Source organism: Pelecanus crispus, chromosome Z, assembly GCF_030463565.1.
Source record: "Pelecanus crispus isolate bPelCri1 chromosome Z, bPelCri1.pri, whole genome shotgun sequence".
Classification (NCBI taxonomy): Eukaryota; Metazoa; Chordata; class Aves; order Pelecaniformes; family Pelecanidae; genus Pelecanus; species Pelecanus crispus.
Genome location: NC_134676.1, coordinates 469,083 through 492,648, shown reverse-complemented (window position 1 = coordinate 492,648; position 23,566 = coordinate 469,083). Strand labels below are relative to the sequence as shown.

Here is a 23,566-nt window from a genome sequence, read left to right as displayed (position 1 = left end):
GCTGAACCCACAGGGTCACAGGCACAGACACGTGGAAGGGAAGATGTTCTCCAGTGACCTGTGGTGCACTCACTGTCCAAGACTCAAAATGTGCAGATACCAGTACATAGAAGGTTTGTAAGGTAATCCAGGCAGATGGCTTGCTTTGTCTTCAAAACCTTGCCCCGTCATTAAATCTCAGGTACCAAGACCACAGAATCAGCTCCTTTCTTTGTTGCTGGCATCAGCATCAGGATGACTTTAAAACAACGTCATAAGGCGAACGACTGAAGTTATGCCCCCACCAGGTCACTGGTGCCTATCACTACTACATATCCTCGAGAGCAGTTTTCACAAGATGGGACAGTGCAACTCAGTGCTCTGAAGAAATGAAGTCTCTAGGTTCTCTCACTTTCTTGGGCACTGTTTTCTTTATAGTCGATGAGTTTGGTAGATTTTTGCTTTTCATGGATGTTGCTTTCCTCTGTTTTTGATGAGTGGTTCGGAGAGATTTCAGCCCCAGCATCTCACAGTACTTATTGCACTGGTGGAGGGCTCTGAACTGCTCAATGAAGGAAATCGAGCAGTTGCCTTTAAAACCTTTGTATCTGTAGCAACAAAGAAAAAAAAAGCCAAATGGGATTTCAAGATTCATTTTCAGCACAGGGAGGCAGAGTATGACTGTTGACTCATAAGCAACTTGAAAACATTAAGCAAGTTTCTTCCACCCATGCTGTTTTGAGAAGCACTAACTGTCACAGAAAAACAAACTGAGCCATTGAGAGGTGAAGGAAACCAGGCAGTAAGCAGTGACAGAAGAGGGAAAAGGGTTAAAGAGGCATAGTTCTGTGGTCTGTGTCCTGGCTACTATTTCTCATTTCATTTAGTTGGGAATATAATTGCCTGCTGGCTAACTCTGCCTCAGTAACATATAAATGAAATCCATTCTACATCATTCTCTATAAACAGTTCTTTTGACTACCATGAAGAGACAAGGTTGCCACACGAGGTGTTGTCAGAACCAGAAGCTGTTTTCATCCAAACATGCACATAACTTCTGTGCTTTGCTCCTCCTGCACCCAGGCCTGACTACAAGATCTCAAGAAGCCAAGCCTTTTGAGGAAGAAGGATGTAAGGAGCGTTCCTGAGGAAGGAAGTCTCATCCAGCCTTCACAGTTCCCAAGCCACCACCCTATCTCCCACTGCTACCTCTCCCTTCTTCAGTGGGCTAGCGAAGCCAAGGAGTAGGCAGAGCATGTACATCCCTCTTCTCCTCTGGTTGCTGCCATTCCTTCTGGTGCCTGCTTTTTAAGCTGCATCAACTTTTTTTAAGAACTGCATTTGCTTTTTAAAGGAGTAATTTTTGGTCAAATAACCAGGCTGGAGAAGGGAGAAGAAAGGCCAGGGTGCTCCTCTCCTTTTTTTGGAACCTTAATAAGTGCATGGTCTACCCTATTCTCTTGGTTCACTGGACATACAATGTGCTCAGATGTGAACTGAGAGTTATCACTGCATGAAAACCAAACAAACAAGATTTAGCACTGAAATGAACACAACATGCTCCTTGCACAGCATTCCAGGGAACTTCTTTTCTCATGCAGATTGCTTAGTGCTAAAGAAAACACTGTTGCTCTGCGAAGGTCAAACTCTTTTTGACAGATAAGCATCTTTATTGCAACATAGTTTGCCAAATTTTCTTCTACAAAAGAATGGTGCCAATGGTGAAAATATCATAAAATATATCATAAAATACCTTGCAACAAAAGGGGATGGTATCTGCCTCCATTTATATCTAACTGTCCTATTTTGCGTCTCTAGTGCTCCTCTACAAAGAAGAAATAGAAAATTGAAACCTCAGGCTGATTGCTTTCCTAGCATCAGTAATTCCACCCTAGGATGGAAAGAAATCTTGTTGGTGGATAATGCAGATCTGAAAGTTTCTCTAGTGTATGTAAAAGGTAATATTTACTGCTTATTCAGGCACATACCGAAATGGTAATGTATATTGGCAGTCCCCCTTACAGCCAAAAAAAGTCATCTATACATTTTGCTACTGCTTTTAAACACTGTCACAATTGCCTACCCATGGAGGATGGATCCCAAATTATTTCAGACAAGCTATTACAGCCATGATGATGAAGACTTTGCAAATAATTGTAAGGTGAACAGCAGACCTTAATCTTCTAAGGAATTAAATTATTGCTGGTGGTTAACTTCAATAAGAAACACTATTTTGGAGTTCAACGTTCTCATCATAAGTATTTAGGAGTCCTTTTTGTTTTCTCATACCAATATTTATTTTCAGATTCTTCTTTGAAGTCAGAGGTTTTGAATGTTAAATATGTTATTTCAATGAAATAGAGCTCCAAATGTATTTTACTATTATTTGTCATGTGAAACTGTTCATACCAGACAAGGTTATCCTCTAAGTTAAACAGGTAGTAAGCCTGTCTGCTCTAAAGAAACCACTCAGCTAGCTTGCTATGAACAGCCAGATGAACCTCAAAGGGTTAAGATTTTTTTTTTCCTCTCCTCTCCAAGTAGTTATGTGATTGTTTACCTGAAGGCAGTTTAAGAGGAGTGCCATTGCTACTTCAGGCCTACACCCCGGAGCTCAGTAAGAGAATGAACTCTTCTCTCACTCCTTTGGAGAAATAATAGACTTGAGACTTTATACTTGAGCTCCTTTACTAGAGCCATCAGGTGCATGCTCCAGCCACATCAGCAGAATGTAAGTTACACAGGCAAACGTGCCTGTGCTCAGCAAGAAAACCTCTTTATATCAAGCATTGATCCTGACTCCAGAACTAGTTATAGCACAGCAATGCACTGCCAGCAAAGAGCAATAACTTAGACTGAAATATTTGGATTAATTTCCTGTGAATATTCAATTAACCACTGGGTCTTTCCAGTGAGTGCCAGTGGCAACAGCAGCTGTTAGAGCACCTTGGGCTGTCACGGGGTGTCACTGCAGGGTGTCACTGCGGGGTGCCGCAGCAGCCTGTGCAACAGAGGTGCAGCTGCCAGTGTCTCGGAGATAATGAGGCTCTGTGCAGACAGCCTTTGGGTAGCATCTGCTGACTCTGGTATCTGAAATTCCCCATTTCTGCTGCAAGACTGAATGAGAGGCTCCATTTCTCCTGCACTTTGTGTAGGTGTAACCTCCAGGGCTATCAATTAGGTGACAAGTTTCATTGCACTGAAAGCTGGCTATTTTAATTTGTGGCTGCAAAATGACCGCACACTCTTTCTCTTCCTCTCGCCTTCTTTTTTTTCCTAGGTAGCCATTTTGTTGCAGGTAAAGAAAATGTCTTCATTTGTTTCTCTCATGCCATAAAATTCTGATAATACTCATTTCTTTGTGGAAATAATCTTGGAAAGAAAAAGTTGAGCTAAAAAAAATCCACTTTTCTCATGAAGAAAACAGAAGTCTGTCTAAATGGCTTTCCTATCTGTATTTGGTATTTGTCACTTCCTGTATGTCTCTGAAGGTACATCTGTGGCTACAGATGTGGCCTAGGTAACACTCCTTGTCCATTGTGGAAGTTGAGAAGCATGAGCCTAGTTTGGCTCTGCAGTGTGCAGACAGCCCCAGGTCTTAGAGCGGGCCATAGAAAAACTAATCTACAGATGTGAGACCGAAGTTTTGCATCTGAGTTCTCCCAGCTGTTTGCTGCTTGTTAGTCACTGCTTTCACAGAGCCCCCCTTGTGTGCTTCCAGACTGCATCATTTGTTCTGGACAGACCTAATGGCCATAGCTCTGTTGCAATTTGGCAGGACTTGTGAGCTTAATTCAAACCATTCTGTGCTGTTATAGCTTCTGGTATGTGTAACTGGGGGAAGGTCTCCGTTAGTGAATGGCTTCTAAATTGTACAGTCCGTATTGCGCTCATACGTTTTGTGTTCAGTAACACCAAACTATTGACCATTGCAAGCCTTGAAAAATGTGAAGCTGTTACTTCGCACAGCATGCTCTATTAATTCACTGACTAGATGACCGATAAATAAAACCTGGACAGAATTCCATCTCCCAAACTTGACAGTTGGGGGTTGGCCCAAACCAAATCTTCCTTAAATCTGAATAGGGAATGTTGGATTTGTCCCCAGGCTTAAACTCCCCAATGCCTCTTTTGCCATGTTCAGTAAAACTAAATTTGTCCGTGTCCTGAAACCAGACCGACTTTCAGATCCACATTTGGCAAACAACATTCCTGTTAATCATGATGACCGTGGGTCACTGTGTTCCTGATTCCTTCATCCTTGTGTTTACCATTCTTGGATAAATAGCTGGGCACTTGTGCACAGCTTCTAAACTAGCTCACTATTTGCACTTAGAAGCCAGTCACTGTGTTGTATTATTTTTGTTTACATTCGCCAAAGAATCTACTAAGTGGCTTATTTAAAGGATTGATTGCCTGACTCTGGTGCGCCCCAGTGGCTACATTAAAAATACCTTCCAGGCTTTTCGGTTTCTAGTTAGGCTTTGCCCTCTAGTGACATAAACTGTATTGCAGCTACTTCAGCGCATTGCTTTAGGTTAATTTGGTTTCCAATTCACGGGTAAAACATAGAAAGGATAAAAAGATCAGAATTACTTTGAAGAGTGTTAAGTGTTGAAAACATCAATCTCTCCACAGCCTCTATAGGAAGGAGGGGAAAGATAAAGACAAAGGATACATAGATGCTCATCCAGAAATGTTTGTTCAGACTTGGGATATGAGTCTGGACTCCCCAAAAAATCATTAACAGCGAAGAGCAATGCTGAATATAGGTACAGAATTTTAATATATGCTGTTTATTGTGCTTGGTTTACAAGAAACACTGGGAGATAAATAATGGCCATGAATAATTCATGACAGTTGCCATATTGGCTTTTGCAAATTCATCAATAACAGTTTGTACTGTGACATTAGATTATCTGAAAGCTTGGTTATGCTATGAGCATGGCGGGGGGGTGGAGGAGATGGGATTTTTTTTTTCCCGGGGTTTTTTTTCCCTATCACAAGTTTAATCTTCGAGTGAAATTAGAATTGTATTTAATTTTACATTCCAACCAGGAACAATATGAATGTTTTTGTATCCACCAAGGATCACAAAAGCATTTCCCAAGGACATTTTTCGTTTGCGTTGATGTGATTGGCCCAGGCTTAGAAGCACTGGAGGCAGAGGATCTGTCTGTGATCAGTGAGGTCATTACCTCTGCAAAGAGTGGTTGAGGAAACCATGGGAATTTCTATAGGCAATTACACCAAAAAATCAGTTTTGTATCTTCTCTAACAATAGAGTTAAAATCATAACAGTATCATACTATATTTTTAGTTAAGTAGGTCTGTGTATGATCTCCCCAACATGTGAGACAGACAATCTCTCATCAGCACGCCTGCACACTACCAAAAGCAGCAATAGCCAGTAATACAGATGAATCCTGTGTACTCATTTGTTTTCCACATTCAGGCTCATGGAATTAAAAATCGAACTGCAGATATTAATGCAGAGGTGTCCTTTCTGAGAAAGAAGCATGAAAGAAAAATACAGGACGAGGAAAAATCTGTTGTCTTGTAGCAATATCATTAGCTAAATGACAAACAAAATGATACTCAACATTTTTAAGAGGTTGTTCATGAAGGGAAATTATATTCCCTTATACATGACTGAGGTGATCCTTACTACAGCTTGCATTGCATATTCATTTTCTCACTTCACCTTCCTCTTCCCTAGTCGAACATGTGTTTTTATAGGAGTAAATTCCCATAGTGAGCTGGACAACAACATCCATTAAAGCATTCCTATAAATCTGCTGATTTCAGCAAACAGTGTTGCCTCAATAAAATTTTTATGACTTCTTTGTTTTATAACAGGATGATGAAACTTCATTTCAACTGATTTCACTTTGGATCCACAGCTGAAAGAGTAAATCAATGTAAGTTTTGAATGGATGCCAGCCTGCAAATATTAAGGATTTTCCCAGAATATTCTGGGGTCAAATTTTTAATAATTTTAAATATATTGTGAGGCTTTTTTCCTATACCATGGGTATATAGACAAGCTCCAGTTTAGTATAAAGACTGAATACATGTGTTTGGACCTGCTTTTTTCCATCAGTTTCTCAAAAAAGAATGCAAATTTAAAGCATTGGTCACAAACGTTTACCCCCATCCCCTTCCTCTTTCCAGCAGCCAGCAGATTTGAATGACTGCCTACACTGCCTATTTCTATCAATGGCTCTTTTGGCCTGTGGTATAATTAGAAGCTTTAATTAACAGAAACTTAAGAGAAGTGGAAGAAATTTAGAACATTAAAGGCCTAGATCTTTACACACATGTTTAAGTCCCCCAAAAAGACCTGAAGCTATTGCAAAACTACTAGGAAACAGGTCTCTCTAAATATTATGAACAGATCTTTTGTTATAGCTCAAAATTACTGCTTTTGAGAGAGAAGGGAAAGAGATACCATCAAATCCCTTAACACATTTCCTTTTTTATCAGATAAGCGGCCTATACAAAGCTAAACAGACGTCTTCCCTCCACCCATGCAGCTGACAAGAACACGGGCTCAAGAAAAGCTTATAGTCACTGCCTGCTCTAGGAAGAAAAACTAACTCAGAGTTCTAAACTGAGAAAAGAGTCTTTACAAAAGCTTATGTCATAAATCCATATTCTAAAGCTTTGGCACTTTTGCTGGCTGCACGAGGGATTTCAGCTACGTTCCCTCATGCAGTCCCTGCAAATTCCTTGCAAAAAGGGCAATACAAACTTTGGCCCCTTTCAGGGCATCTCCTTCCCTAGTTCCCACAGTACTGTGGTAGATAGCCTCTCTTCTTCCAGTGGAAGAGTCGGAGGGGGAAGGCTCACCTTGGCTACTGGCAGCAGGATCTAGTAATAGGGCTAGATAGGTACAAGCACTTGTATTTGCATTTACTGGGGCAGGTGCTAATGAGCGCAAGCCCAGCTGGAGCTCTGGCTCCAACAGCGTGCTGGGGTTTGAGATATTTCCTCCATGGTCAGAAGCTCTGGACAGCACAAACACCAGGTCTTTCGTTGTACCCCAGGCTGGAGCCAGTGTTGGCCCTGCATTTTCAGCCCTACCTTCCTCCAGCTGATGTACCACGAAGTAAAGCGCCTTGCTTGCTTGTAAGTCACCAGAGACCTTGATTTCACTCTTGAAACGCCCTTTGAATAAGCCTATTTTAAGTGAGGCACGAAGGAAAAGCAAAACCCAATCTACAGTGTAACCCCATGCTTTCAGAAAAAAAAAATGTGTTTCCCTTATAGGTGGGTTCCCATAAATATGAACAAAAAGAAGTTAAAAAGAGTCAAATGAGGATTGTTTTCTTCCAAAGTTAAAGCAAGAATAAATTTCCAGTGCACCCTCCCCCAACAAATTTACACTGTGAAGAGATTGATGTGTAAAGCAAAACCATGCTGTTGAGAAATAATTTTTTACTCACCCTTTGGCCAATGTTGCTATGCCAACGTCAGTTAACTTCATTCCTACACCTACAAGGCATCAAGGAAACAGAGACCTTATGTTACGCTAGAATTTCTAGGAATATCTTCAGATTCAAGAGCACCATATATAGAGCATTAAATATTATTTATTATTCTTCATGGTTTTAATTTTAAGTATTCGTCACCATTTTTTCAAAACATTTTAAAGTACCCCAATGAAAAATAGAATGTTTGTACTCTGCATCAGTAGCAATTTCTAGAAGTCAGTCTCATACCAGTACCTTACAGATGGCAAGGTGATAAATAGAGCATAACTTGTTTCCTGTGCTAGACAGTCAGTGCGGGCGGGAAGGAGGGGTTACACTTTGATGACTGCATTTTAAGAAACATACAGAATCTTTGCTTATGCACCTTCCCTGAGATGCGTGTATTTATTTATGGGTTTTATGGTTTTGATGCCTTGCAAACTTGAACTACAATGTTTATCAGTAGGAATTGCGTATTTGCTTTGCTAATCAAATAGCAATAGATCAGCCAACCTTATTTTTACTTTTTGCATGAGAGATCCAAAATCCCTTTCTTATTCAGTATTTCCAAAAACTTGGTTTTTTTAACCTGTCCCTTTGTTGACTTGTTTATAGGCACAATCCAGTCCTGTAGTGTGCAATTTTTTCTGTACAGGAAAATGATGTTCTCAAGACCCTTTTCCTTGGAGAATACCCTCAGAAATCTCAACTGGTATGCCTGAAAAATGCAGCCTAGATACTCAGATAAGGAGATGATCAGAGAGGAAGGATGCTTCTCTTCACCAGCAGCAGGTATATTGTCCTTTGTGGCAGCAGTCTTTATAGAGGCTCAGATACCACTTCTGCTGTTGTGCTTCCCTCAGGCTAGGATTTTGTCCTCTCTTCTCACTTTAAATTACTTCAGTGGTCTTGTTTAGAAGTCTTTTTGCTAATTTTCCTGCCTTCTCTTGTTAAAGAATATGGGATATTTTCTAAGGTTCCACCTTCCTTGGTTTTCTTTAGCAAGGGTCTGTCTTTCTCTGTTTCAAATACACCCGTGCATACCGTGTTGGGTACAGGCCCAGCATTTCAGCAGTTAGAGGGAGTCACACGCATAGGAGCATAAGGGCAGCATTTAGTAAATGCGAGGGTATTTCTTCACCATCTTCTTTTTTTGAAGGAATGTGTTTCTTCAAACCTAGCCAGGACCTGAATGTGGAGCATTCCACTGTTCAGAGGTTGTTGGCAAGTATTTAAATACAAGAAAAAGTGAAGGACTAGGATGTTATTAACACTGCAGTCTTTAATTCACGAGACATTTCATGAACCTCTGGGAGGTGAGACAACAAGCCAGACTTGACTTACATTGAGTGTCCTGATTTACTAAGGGGACATGCGTAAAACAACGTTCCTGTTAAGAGTACAAGATTTGTTTTTCCTTTTCCACACTGTCTTCTTACAAGAACATAAGCTAGGTAAAAATTCTCTTTCTCTGCTGATTAGATAAACGTCATAATACTGCATAGGTTAATACATGTTTGCCCCTGCTGCCACAGTAGGAAATTAATTAATATCTGTCTGTTCCCTAAGGTAACACACACACACACAAACAAACACATTGCACTTAAAAGAGGCTGGAAAATAAAATATCCTAACTCTCTCTCCTATCTTTTATTGTGATCTGCATGAGATGCTGTATAAAACAGGCACAGGGCCAGGGCACTGTCCACATCTGGAGAAGACTCTGCCCATTACAAGGTTATGGAAGGAGCACATTCAGCATTGCCAACAGGACACGCAAAGCCAAGAATAACATCGCTCAGAAATAAGTCTCTGGAAGTTCTGCAGTTGTGGGGATTGACTGTGAGTGGTCACCAGCCTGTATCATGGGAAAGACATTTTATTGCCCCCGTTGAGACAACTCACCTTGCAGGTCAGTGACAAGCAAGCTCCCACTGGTCTTCTCATACACCCAGTGCTGGAAGGTGCAACACTTCTGGCCGGCCTCTGAGTCTCTTCTCAGGAAATTTACTTCCTTGCCATCCCTGACAGAGTATTTCACAAATTCCCCAACCAGCTCCTCCTCCACTGTCGCATAGGGGATGTTGTTAGCAGGGCGATGAACAAGAAAAATAGGAATGATCCTGAAATCAAGGGATAAAAACTGTTACAGGGCAGTGCTTTCTCTATCCTTTCCCCAGCTTTTTCTTACAGTCAAATGTGCACAGCTAGGCTAAGGCTGTAGCTTTAAAGCTAACTCTGGAGAATGTGGGTGACTTTTCTCTTGCTCTATTTCTCTTATAAAATGTTGCAAGGAATATACCCTCTTTTAAATACAAGTTTGGTCTGACAATGGCTGGCTAGAAGAAAGGAACCTAGCCTTAAAATTTTGAAATTAAAAAGCAAACTAAAAGCATATGCACGTCATCTCTTTTTGCTCCTAGCTGCTATCTTCCAGCCAATTGTTTAGAATAAAGCACCACATCTGAACCGTCCATATGCCTGTTATTTGCAACAGACTTCTAGTTTTCGTAGGGTACATGCTCTCTCTCTCATATCAAAACTAGAGGTTATATCCCGTGCCTAGAGAAATTTCTCAGACACAAATTTTACCAAGAGCAATATATTTCCAGCAAAGAAGTGGACTTGCACAAATACATTCCCTAAAAGATTTCACTGCCATCTCCATCACTATCTCTAATCCTGAAAACGTTGCTATAAGGAATCATTCCAGAGGCTGTGTTTTAAGTGGTTCTTTTTTTCAGGGAACCAGTGCAGCTGAGCAGATCTTGTGTCATCTGAACAGAGATGGAGATTCAGTCTGCTGTCAAGCATGTAGGTCTTATCCTTGAAGCAAGGCAGATGGAATTTCAACCATCCATTGCAAATTCAACTCTACACAGTAGCCTGACACTGGAACAGCAAATCCTTTGGAAAAAATCTATTACCAAATCCTCAAGGTGCCACTTCCCAGACTTAGAGGCAGAGGTGAACCTGTATTGAGCTATTGGTCTGATGTACGCATATTCAAGAAATGGAAAACTTCTGATATGAAATAAACCAGTCTTTGGGAAAACCTAGCATCAGAGTTCAGCTTTCTGGCTTAAGCCTCTCTTTACATAGAAAACTTGCCTAAGGAGTGACTTTTTAACAGCTTCAGAATGATCATGATTTCTCTCAAGATTTCATTTTTAATGGAAAGTTGGAAGGCCTGACTTATCCCCTACTGCTGTTACTAGATGATACGAGTAGTATCACTTACTGGTGTTACTTCACTAACATGAATAATTTCCTCTAAATTTATATCAAAATCATACCTTTTGCCTGCTATTTACTGTCTTTACTCCTTATTATCCTTCTCTAATGGGAACAGAATCTCTCACCACCCTGATACTCAATATTATTTAGATCATGACTCCAGCTGTAACACTGTTCTCAGGATTCCTCTTTCTTCTTCTTTAGCAATTACTCCTAGCAGTCAGTGGGCAGCTGTGGCACAGGATAATATATATGCATATGTGTATATGTATATAAAAAAATATTATATATACTCACTCTGGTACTTCCCCAAAGCCTTCCAAGGGTTCCGCTTCAGCTGCATATATCTTCGCATACTCTCTTGCAGTATTTTGGACATAGCATTCCTATATTACAAACGGATATGCCTAATGGAATATTACTCAAAACATTTAACAGATCATCTGTTTGAATGCTTGCAAGACAGCTTTTCCCCACAATTCTTGCTTACGAAGGACAGGGGAAGGTTACCTGCAGTGCTAGTTTGTAGTTCTTTTGAACTAGATCATCATTGCTCTTGATCCCGTATGTGATAGCATTGTGCACTTTGAGAACGCAGGGGTGGCCAGGGCTGAACACTGGCACGAGGCCTTGCATCACTTTACTTCGGAAGGCTTTCCGGTGCATGCCTTCACCAAAGTGAAGCTCTTCTGTAGCTATTATTCCATGCAGGTTCCCACCAAAATAGCTGTCACTGATGAAATCTTCTCTGAACATGAGCTGCATGAATTCAATTTCTTCCACGCCTAAAACACAATGCCACTTTGTTCTGCACAATATCCTTCTGCAGTCACATGGAAAGGGGTGGACATGGGAGCACAAATGCATCTCTCCATAAAGTATTAAAGAAAATGCTCAATGGTCTCACTTGTGTTAATATGGGGTTGGGACCCTCCTCCTCTAAACGTAGCTTGTTGCCTGTACCGCCTAAAGCCAGCATGGAGAAAGCCGGCAGTTCAGGTTCATGAGGAGAGAATCAGAGTGTAGCAAACAAAAAATAGAGGTAAAGACCACAAAAGCTGTTTTTAAAACTGTTATGGGAGTTATAAACTAGAGCTTCAAATGAACGGGAAGTAAGTCAAGCTGACTGAGAACTAAAGAGGCATTGAGGGAATACAGAGATCCTGCCAAGTCTGCTTTTTTGGGAAGACAGAGACAGTAATAAAGCTAATGTGCAGCCATGTAGGTAGATATGAATTTAAAAGTAGAACACAGTTCTGTGCCCAGTGTGCTCAGAGCACGTTCTTCTGAAGCTAGCCTGTCTTTTCAGAAAAAACAGAAGTTGCTGGTACAACCAGAGCTTGCTTTAGCTTTCACCTTGGAATCTCTTCAGGGAAAGATTCTGCCAGTGTGTTCGCAGAGGCACTCAGCTAAAAGAGGTCTCAGTCCTTATCCAATACGACCATGATGGAAACATGCCTTTCCTAGTACCAACCACATTCACTGCATCAGCTCCAGTGCTGCAGACTGGCATGTTAAAGCGTTTCTTTCTTTTTAAGCACCAGCTTAAAAACAGGTTCATTAGCAAAGGCAGAAGAAAATAACAAAATTTTTATTTCATAAGTGATTTTGAAGAGTCACATTTCTATAAATGACCATGTCAGTTTCAATCAAAAAGCAAATACATCAGTTTTAGTGATCTTTATATTCAGGAGAAATTGGTACAATAATATTTCTCTTATGCCCCCACCTGTAGATTTTGAAGGTACCGGTAGCATAAGAATGTGTGCCTAAGTTGGTTACAGCTGAAATCAAGCAGGATTATGGATCTTACCCTTTTAAATGATCACTGGAATGTAAATGGAAAAAAAAATATAGGGGGGGGGAAAGAAGTGGTTAAGTTTAAACACTGAGAGGAACTAAAAAATTGTAACTGCACTTCAAGTCTCTCTACTCACAACATTTCAAGGAACATCAGTGGAAAAGATAAATAGGAGAACAAAAGGTGTATACTATGCAGCAGCGAAGTCCTTCCAGCTTCCCTTTGTAGTTATCTCTGGTTTAGACTCTGTATACCATTGCCTCTCATTGAAGCACAGAGGAAACAGTGCATATATAAAGCTAGAATTAGAAGGCTCCTTAACTCCACCTAAAATACTCTGTTGATCAAAAGTTACACAGTGCTGTTACATGAAAAGTCCTGTCTTCATTTTAACAAGGAACTAAATGTTTAGTTTTATTCTTCTAGAAAAAGAAAGAAAAATCAATTGGCTGAATGAAGTACTTGATTAGTACAGTGTGTTCAGAAATGATAAACCAATTTGCAATGCACTGTCTATCTTTAGCTGCAGCACAGCAAGACATACGTCGAGTGTGATTAAACACAAGTTAACATATGGGGAAAGCATTCCAAATCTTCATGCCCATCTTTCTCTTGGAGTAAAGTTACATAGAAGATGATTTGCAAAGACCATGTGTTCAAACACCACTGGCAAGTTTTTGGGCCAAAAGAGCTTTCAGTACTCTGTGTGTGTCTGTGTCTCTGTACGATGCAATGCAATTTCACTGTTTACTGTATGTGAAGTGCTAGTGCATTAAGCTAACAAGAAGTTACACAGTCAAGTTCAAATTAATAGTTTGTCACACCAGGTACTCCATCACCCTGCACAAATCATTCCATCCTACATGAGGGTATTTCACCTGCAAAACTCCCATGAATTAAAGTAAATTTTATCTTTGATGGTACAGCAAAGGTGAGTGCAAAAAGGGAAAGACAGCTAGCAAAACCACAATACTGATTCAATGGCTTCAAGGGATTCCCATAGTTTCCCCTGGGATAACTGTCAAAATGTCTCAGTCTGGTTATATTTTTCCATCCTTTGTTCTATTTGGAAATCAGAAGGAACAAAGATTTGAGCACACATTCAAGCAGACGTGTGTACTTACCTTCACAATTCTGAAAACTTGAGAGATGTTCCAATACTACAAGGAAACAAAGAAACTGATTTTGTAGCAAAAAAAAAAAAAAAGAATGGAAACCACCATTGTCATTATTATTAACTGAAATTATAAACTGGGATTTACCTTCAGAAGTCAGATTAAACTCAGCAGTCACCTTTCCATACATATTATTCAAGCAGCAATAATACATTCCCTGGTCTTTGTTACTGGCTTTAGCTATTGCCAAAGAGACGGGAGAGTCATCCTGCACACTGGAACAGAATATGTTAATTTTCCACATTAATACTTTTAAAAGATCTTCCCTGATTATTGCATGTATCTCTCCTCCTGTCCCTGGAATTTCTGTCCCTCACTGCAAAGACTGATTCAAATATGATGCAAGTAGACAAAATATTTTATTTCACCCTACTTAGAAGCCTATTATGTGTTTCACAATAGATGATCCAACTACATTCTGAGAGAAAAGCACCTCAATCAAATCTAAAAATAATTAAATCACACCAAAAGGCATTCCAATATTCCTATCAATATCATGGCCAAATGCATGAAGTATGAACATATAAAAGCCCAAAATGTCGTACAATCTTCCTCAATATTGACTCCTCACTCAGCTTTCTCTGTTCCTTTGCTTTTTTCAAGCCAGATATTTACTCTCCAATGTCTGCGTATGTGATTTCACAAATGGGTCAAAGGCAGATGTTAATACAGGGGTGCAATGACACGTGAGTGCAGTTACAGCACTTGCAGAGCCAAGCTTGCTCTGGCCGCAAGAAAACCCCACTGAAACAGCGCTATGCCTGCATAAAAAGTCCTCGTAGACCATGAGGGTTTTCACATGTACCACAGCGGATGTCCATGGAAGTATTTATCAGCAAACCAGATAATCTATACAGGGGTTATTGTGACCCGGCTGTTGTGCTTTAAAGCTTTTGTGAAGTGAATTAGTGAATGTGTGCACAGTTTTGTTGGCAGCATGAAGTTTCATGATATTTTGGCACACTGGAGAATGCATTTATCCAACAATAGTTTTTAAATTAAATTAAATAGCATATATTAATATTACTAGCCATGTGTATTTTTCAATACACATATTTCCAAGTGTTGACAGGTAATAAAAATTTAAAGATTTGTTGCCTAATTTCCTGTAAATGCCCCCTATTGAAAGTAAAAGCTAAGATGTACCAAAGAGTCCAGATTATGTATTTCTGTAGATTGATGTATATTTCCAAAATAAGAAACAGTGCTTGGGTACACACAAAACAATTAGTTGGATTTTGACAGTGATGGAAGGGAGATTTCCACTGAACTATACTGAACATTTTTAAAGTAAAAACTGTAATTAGGAATCTCTCTTACTTGAAATCTCTGTTATATATTTCACTTTCATGCCAACATTTTGAAATATATTTATCCTATGAAGTTAAAATTCAAATATTTCATGTTATCACATATTTTACTTGTTATCACTGCAAAAACTGATAAATTCAATCTCTGCACTGTTTATTTGTTAAAACACTCCAAAATTATTTAGCAGATAAAGATACGTACTAATATGACAATGGATATTGTAATACAATAATCAAAATCGGTTAAAACAACAAGAATCAGAATGACATGGGAAGTTTAACCAATTCATGCAACTTTTTCTCTCCCTTAAAAGAACACCTTAGAAGATGGTGAAAAACTTTTTCATTTTCACAGAATTGTGCATTCTGATGAAAAAATCTTTTCTTTTTTTGCTTTAGGTGATACTAATTTTGTGGGTTTGAAACATTATAAACAGATTTTGAGAGCTATGTGATAAGAATGTCATTACCGGTACAGAAGAAAATAACTCATTTCATAAAAATGGAGTTTTAAGAAAAGCTGGAAAAGATCCTGATAAAGGCCTTAAGAAGCTTTTATTTCCACCCTTCTCATTGCACTGCCTCTAGTCACTCAGAGTCAGGCTGGTTGAGGGGAGAGATCATTCTTCCTTAAATACAACTCCCATCAGCTTCAAGTTCCATTTGATACCGAATATGAAGTTCAATGTAGAATCATAGACTCACGGAGCGGTTTGGGTTGGAAGGGACCTTCAAAGATCAACCCCCCGGCCATGGGCAGGGACATCTTTCACTAAATCAGGTTGCTCAAAGCCCCGTGAACCTCAACATCCATCCCTGGACACTTCCAGGGATGGGGCATCCGCAACTTCTCTGGGGAACCTGTGCCAGTGCCTCACCACCCTCAGTATAAATTTCTTCCTTATGTCCATTCTAAACCTGGCCTCTTTCAGTTTAAAATCATTGTCCCTTGTCCTGTCACTACAGGCCTTGGTAAAAAGTCTCGCTCTGTCTTTCTTATCTTTTACAGTGCTTGAAAGTTGGATGAGACTGGTTATGAACAGGCTGAGAGGAATTACTGGTGATGGAATGCAAACTATGACCAATATTAATGCACTGTGTGAAGATACGCTTCTTAATTACCCCGTTTAAACTTATTTTTTGCACCTATGATACTAATCGTCTTAACAGGTACAAGAGTAAATCACTGGCATGTTTTCCCAAAAGCTATTCAGAAACTACCAGTCCTTCAGAAACATTCACTCACCTTCTCTGCAGTCGAGCTAGTAACTTGGAATCTTTAGTCCACGTAATGGTGGAGTCGCCATGAATGTCACCAAATTGACAGCACAGCTTAATATTTCCAGAGCAGTCAGGGAACAACTCTGCTTGGATTTTCTTCAGCAGCTTGGGAGCTTGAAACAGAAGAGCCACAGTTTAGGATTAGAATATAATGATATTGTTTTGGCATTTTAAAGGAATCCCAGAATGATTTGCAGATGTTAAGAACATGAATCTGACAACACTGGTAAAAAATTATTTCTTCTGAAGCAGAAACCAAGGCTTTAAAATACAGAGGTTTTAAAAGACTGATTCAGTGCCCCACACAGTCAATGGAAATGTTTTCAATGCAAACATATTTTGAATTTATGGAATAGGACCCAAGGGAAGTTCTAGCCTGAAAAGGCATCAACATAAAATAATTTCTTAATCAAAACACATTCTCTCTGACTAAAGGACCAGCTGGTTTTATCAGTAAAAAAAGACACCACAAAGGTACAGGGTACCATATGGTTACATAATGAGAATTCATATTAACTGAACACTTGCAACTAGTAGATTTTTTTTTAACTGATCACAGCCTTTGAGAGAAAAGGATTTAAGTCCCAGAAGATGTTCAGTCTCCAAGGTGTTCTTGGAACATACCTAACACACACTGCCAGGATGAGACTCTTTGCAAGATTCAGTGATGGCACCATTTGCTTTAAAACACAGCTGCAGAGAGGAACCCACACTTAGTGGTTAGTTATTTGCATTTGGTAATGTCAGTGGCCTTTGCTTCCCTCTTCAGTTTCAAAGAATTCATTTCCTGCCTCTAAAGAAAGTCCCTACCTTGCCTGCCATCGGGCACGGTTCTTTTGCTAAGCATCACGCAGAACAAATCCAAGAATCACTCAGGTTACAGAAAGAGAGCGCTCTGCCCAGGCTGGGGAAGGTCCTGATAATGTGGTTCTCTGCTAAGGCTTTTTTTTCTGGCTCACAGAATGCTCCAGCATCTTCTGCACGTGGGCATGGCGTGAGCGGGAGGATGGAGGGTGTTTGGAAAGAAAAGGAATCAATATATACTTAGGGAAAGGTTTTGGGATCATGACACATCCCTGCACTGAAGTGAGACATCCCTGATAGATGTAAGGGACATAAAATGCAAGATGCTATGTCTCCTGCTGTGTTAATTCTGAGCTGCTGCACTCTGAATGAGCTGCATGAGACATCTCCGTCACAGATCCCATTCCAGCAGTCTAACTTTCCCCATCTAATGCTGAAGGAACGCTGGATCCAACTCGAAGGGTCAGGCACCTGGAATTCACTGCTATGTTTAACTTGTAGTCACTTAAGTCCTTAGGCCTAAGAATCTTGCTGAATCAGGGCTAAAATGACGCAGACAGTATGTGACAGAACTGTAAATAGAACTAACAGCTCCAGATTCCCTGCCCTAACCGCAAGTCATCCCTCCTGCAGCTGAAAATAATACAAAGGAGAATACTGAGCATATACCAGGCTAACCATACCAACCTTCCCATAATGCTGGGCAAAGTTCCACACAATTCCCTGGAGTACAAACATACATTCATTTCAGTCCAGACTAAAGCTGATCAGAAGCAGGTTAAGAAAATTCAGTCTTATCTGATGCAAGCCTGAATGTTTAAAATATTTTTCAAGCATAGCCTCAGGTACATGGGAAAAGATCAGGCCTTTCTCAGTAATTGCAGTTTGCTTGCTCTGCTTTGAAGGAATGCGTCTCCTCCCACACGTTTGGTTCTCTGGAAAAGGACACATCTTCAAACAGAGAAAAGTTTGGGGTTTTTTTAAATGTGATTGGAAAAGTAGAACTCTCACTAGACCACAATGTAATTAGAATCTCTGAAGAGCTTCTTAGTTGTGTAAAGCTTACCTTTAGTCACTATTCAGTCTTGCTCTATTAAATTATTTTATGATGTGAACATGAAATGTAATGTCAAATGGTAAAAGACAGACCTTGGTCCTTGCAAAGTATCCATAGAAACCACAAATACCTCACCTGTCTTGCTGTTACACTGTCGCTACTCCTGTCTGCATTTTGTTTTACCTGTTAGCAACCTCCTAGAGACTGACAAGCAACCTGAATCTCATTCCAATGATATGTTTTCTGTGTCAGTTTAATATTCCTAATCTCATCAGTGTCATTTATGACCAACCGTGGTGAAAAGGAATGCAGAACCAGCCATCAGTCATCAGATAGGACTGCAAAACATTGTGTTTATCAGTGGCACCCTACTGAAAACAATAATACATTGCTCGTAATAAAACCATTTGGTAACCAAGAGAGGGTAATTGCATTTGGGAGCCACAGCGTAGGAGCGTAACTGGGAACACAGCCCTGCGGGAACATAACAACATGCAAGCGCTGGGCTTGCAGTTGCTATACTGTGTGTGGTTATGTGGTACCATTATGCCGTACATCCCTGAAAAGTTACTCATAGAGACAAATGAAGAAGTAACTATTTCGAACAGGTTAAAAAGCTTATAAATTTAATATATTTGCCAGCTAGGAAAAGGATGTTAGGGAGGGTTCAGCTCTGTGGCATGGGGACAGCACTAGTTGCTAGCTAGGTTCACGGAACTGGAAATTAACATCAGTGAGAGCAGGACACCTTTAGCTGATATGATTTAGACTAAAGGAGGCTTGCAGTGTGTTTAACAAATTTGAATTTCATACTATAGCCAGAATGACAGGAAAGGACAGAAATGGAAATCAGTTTTCTCTTACCTTTGCTATCCTTTTTCAAAACTAGCTTCCTTTGTTCTTTTCTATCTTCTTTATGAATCATGCCCGCCTCACCCTTCACAGACTTTTTAACACAGCTAGGATCATTGCTGACATTTCCTCTCTCCTCCAGTCGGGGTTTTTTTGACAGTGTTGCTGGAGGTAATTTCTTCTTAGCTCCAGTAGCTAAATGCCCACTCTTTGCTGTGTCTTGTTCACATTTGGCGGGCTCAGGCTCAGCAACAGTCGGTGATGTCTGGTAGGATTTTGACCCTTCTTGATTTCTTAGCTTTTCTGCAGTGACTGTGGATGGATCATATGTGGTCAACGCTAAGGAGAATGGCTGAGTTCTGCTGGAGGGTGGTTGCCCTTGAAAATACTGGTTGTTCCCTGAATCAACTGGTGGCAAATTACCTAAACCACTTACTATGCTCTTTGATGTCATGACTTCATCTTTATCATACTTGGTAGACTTAATTGAATTACGAACCTCAGTTAGCTTGCTGGAAGAGATCAAGTCAGGACAGGACTGCTTAGTGCTAATCTTCATAATCCGTCTCTGAGTCTTGAAACCAATTAAAGTGTGCAACGGGGACTTTGTTTCAGCTTCATCTGGGTTATATTCAACAGCTCTTTGAATCTCTTGTTTATTTTCACACAAGACTGCTTCCTCCTTGTTTACTTCAGGTACCCTATGGAACGGATCCTTCTTTGCATACCCTCCTGCTGCTTTGCAGGCAGTTTCCAAGGTACTCCGATTTTCATGCACTCTGACTGCAGTCTGTGTGGATTCAGTTTTTACTTGACCTCCTGTGCCAGGACACCCCGTTGCTGATATACTGGTAAGAAGGCCCTCTGACTGGCTTACAGGTGTGAAGAATGGCAATGTTTCTTTTACAGTCAGTTGTTGGATATCTAACTGAATACCGATATCTCTACCATCCTCATTTGCTATGCTGTGGTATTCATTTTGAGCCTTTCTAGGCAGCAGGGTACTAACTGATGTTACACTTCCAGATGCGTATGTGTGATTTTTTGAAGAATCTGTTTTTAACTCTTCATCAGACTTGAAGGTGCTGTCGACAAAAAATACATGTTGTTCTGAGGTACTGTGAGGGGAAACTGCAGTCTGACTCTCTGAAACATGACTAACTCCTGAGTCACAGGAAGTTTCAGCCCTTTGTTCATCACCTATGCAAATCTCTTTCTGTTCTTCTCCTGTTTTACATGGTTCATATCTGGGCACTTCTACATAAAAATCTCTTAAAAATGGATCCTCAGAAGAGGGAGTGAATGCCACTTCTCGTTTTTCTATTTCTGTCAGTTGGTCTATATTTTGGGGTAGATTCTTACGCGTTATGGTTTCAGGAGTCTTAATTAAATTAGGCAATTGCATTAGGTAACTGTATTTCTGTGCATTAGAAACAACTTGAAAATCTTGACAGTCATTATTTTTTGAAAGATGGTAACTGTCAGAATTAGTGTAATTTTGGGCATTCAAATCTGAGTGATTCCCTTTTTCTCGTAAATTCTCTTCATAACTTCTGTGTATGGTGTTAACAGAAGCGTGTTCTTCATGTGTAAACTGACTGGTATGTTCACTGGGGAAAATGTGTTTCTCCTCAGGGAAATAAGCCAGCTCTTTTCTTGCTGGATAACAGTCTCTAAAATGACACCGTTTACCAGTTACAGACTCATTTATCAAGGATATGTTGTGCTCAGTATGAAGTGATTGTCCAATTGTCCCATGCGACTTATCTGACATGCAAGCTGGGTTTCCTTTGTCATATGCTAAATTCCTACTCCAAGCATTTTTCAGTCTTTGAGGAGAACCTGCATCACGTGTTTGGGAAGCATTATTAATGGTAAGCTTTCCTTCCCAAGCAACAGTCATTTGAATGGATCCATTACTGTCAGTTAACGTTTGATTTGGCTTCTGCTCCAAGCATTCCCCTCTATTTAAGAGGATACTCTTTGCTGAAACACAAATGGATGGTGTTTCCGTTTTATTTCCAGTGCTAGAATCTAGACATGTACCATCTGTTTGTAACACTTGTGCAAGACAAATGTTTCCTATGGATGCACTGCTACATGCTTCATCTGTTTTAAGTAGGATATTAGAAACATTGCAGTCTTCTTTCTCTGTTCTTTGTCTACTAGTTGGCCATGCAATAGGTTCCTGCTCTTCTATCAAATTCATTGGCAAAGGATGATCAGAACAGGTCTCCTGTACAAAGTTCAGTTCTGTGGCTTTGATATCTGTCGGCCTAATTTCTAAACTTGTGATCCCCCGTTTTTCAAATGGGATTTGATAGTCTGAGTCATCTTCATGAAGAAGTTTCCACAGCTTGTCATGCACTGCAGATACATCAGCATCTCCTTTGCACTCAGGTTCTCCAGATTCCAGGACTGACTTGGGATTAGCTTCAAGCCGAGATTCATCACATGATAGACTGCAGAGAGTATCTGTGTCGTTGCTATCGTGTGAGTCAAAACTATGCATTTGCTCTCCCTTCCTTGGCTCATCACATAGCTTTGCAGAAGAGAGAACAGCACATAAACTTTCTTGTTTATCAGGAACAGAGTCCGTATCCCGTAAAGGAAAAATTGAAACATCATTCTTTGATTTGTTGCCATTACTAATAATATTAATTCCTTGTTCACAAAAGACTTGTTGGTGACAGCTTTGTCTCTTATCACAAGGAGCATGGTGTTGAGAATAGGTCTGTAAATTTGCATTTTTTGCTTGTAATGTCTTTTTAGTACAGAGCATTTCTGAAGATCGATGGATGGTTCCTGCCCTCTCACAAGTCATGAAGATGCCTTCCTTTTCTATTTCAGGCTCCATACATAGTCTCTCACAATCCTTGGTAAGGATTTTAAGATTAGCACCTTGATTCTACAAAGAAGAAAAAGAGAGAAATGCAATTAAAAATTAGAATTGCTGCTTGACACAGGCATGAACTAGAGTCCTGGCTTGAAATGTACCTGATTTTTTTTTTTTTAAAATATTTGTCAATAGTCAGGTTTCTGACTTGTAGCTATCAACCTAATGAATTGAAATCAAACTCCTGGGTCTTAACAGCCTTGAACCCTGGTAAGTTTCAGATCTGGATCCAACTGCTGAGAAATATAAAATTTAGTCAAGGTGAAGATCAATGGGTGATATAGTCCAGCTAGTTAAAAACAAAATAAAAGATAAAATAAAATAAAATATAAAATAAAATAAAACAAAACAAAACAGTCATGTCTCTGCCTTTTGCTAACAGTCAGAGTGTCCTACCATACTTATGTAATTATCACATAATCCAAACTGATGAGTTTCTGGAACTACCCAGACTAGTTTTCTGGGAGCTTGCTTTCCACTTTATTTCCATCATGGGCATTGTTATCTTAAGTTTCACAAAGATGCTTTCTTAATACATATCAGTCTTGAAAAGTTTCAGAGAATGCACCCCACATGCCTGCCGTGCTAGGTACTTCAGAACAAGACTCCTACAAGAAATGAGTATCTCTGGGTCAGTTTTAAGCCATCTTTGAAATTTGTCTTTGGTCACTTCTGACCCCTTAAGGTGACAAGTCCTGCTTCTAAAGGGAGTGCCAGAGATCATTCCAGATCCTACCTCTGTCCAAGTGGTAATGAATTGCTCAATATAAGGTATATTCAGCCCTCCTATAGCAATGAGACATGCATTGCAACCTTAGGGGCACTGCTGGGAAAACTGGGGCAAGAAATAAAAATCCATATTCCTCCTGCATCTCCTTTATTCTTCTATATCAAAATATTCCAAATTGTCACTTTATGTAGAAACATTCCATTCCTCAATTAAACTAAGCCAAACTGAACTTAATTTACGCAAGGAGTGCAGACCTTATTAAAGAGAACAACTGGCTGATGTTTGGGCTTGCATGGGATGAAGAAAGTGCTGCCATCTGCCTGGCATACAAAATCTGTTAAACTGTTCACCATTCCGCTCAGAACTGAGCTTTCACTCTTAAATGCTTGTTCTGCGGAGCCTCCCAAGCTTTTGTTCTCCAGGATTTTCTCTAGTCCTCTTCAGCTCTAAATCAATTCCATGGAGGTGGTGAGTATGTTTCACCCATAGCAAACCACAGATGGAGAAGCCTACAAGTTTTTACTAGACAAAAATGCATTGTTTCCTAAATGAATTATGCTTTATGCTTTTGGTTACCATACATCTGCCAGAACAATCTGTAAAAGTAGAGAGCAATTTAGCAGTCAACCTTTGAAAAAAATATTTACTTTCAAATAGCCATTAGCAGGCTACAACAACATGGACCTCATGAACTAGTTTGTACATTTGACCATGTATCTTTCCAGTGGTTGTCTGAAGCTTTGCACCTACTCCCAGCAGAAATTAAGAAATGCTAAAAAACATCAGACTGAGTTGAAAAAACACCAATACTTGTAGACATTTTACATTTTTTAGCTTTTATCCAGCCACAAACTCAACTTCATAACTGTTTCAGGTTGTTTTTTTCCCTCGTGAGTCCCAGTTCCCTCCATAGTTATTTGTTAACTTGTAACGATGTGCTGGATGGCTGAAATGAACAACTGTGATACA

General features: G+C 39.9%; 1 protein-coding gene across 1 annotated transcript in view; it reads right to left on the bottom strand.

Annotated features, from left to right (window-relative positions):
- Nucleotides 1-352: 352 nt before the first annotated feature.
- ALPK2 (alpha kinase 2) overlaps nt 353-23,566 on the bottom strand; it is a 30,574-nt gene continuing 7,360 nt past the window's right edge. Inside the window, exons 2-10 of the mRNA XM_009486951.2 lie at nt 18,984-21,879; nt 16,224-16,371; nt 13,755-13,882; nt 13,617-13,652; nt 11,202-11,476; nt 10,989-11,077; nt 9,360-9,577; nt 7,428-7,476; nt 353-587 (exon numbers count right to left, since the gene is read on the bottom strand). Coding sequence (XP_009485226.2) covers nt 353-587; nt 7,428-7,476; nt 9,360-9,577; nt 10,989-11,077; nt 11,202-11,476; nt 13,617-13,652; nt 13,755-13,882; nt 16,224-16,371; nt 18,984-21,879 — 4,074 coding nt within the window. The remainder of the gene's footprint in view (nt 588-7,427; nt 7,477-9,359; nt 9,578-10,988; nt 11,078-11,201; nt 11,477-13,616; nt 13,653-13,754; nt 13,883-16,223; nt 16,372-18,983; nt 21,880-23,566) is intronic.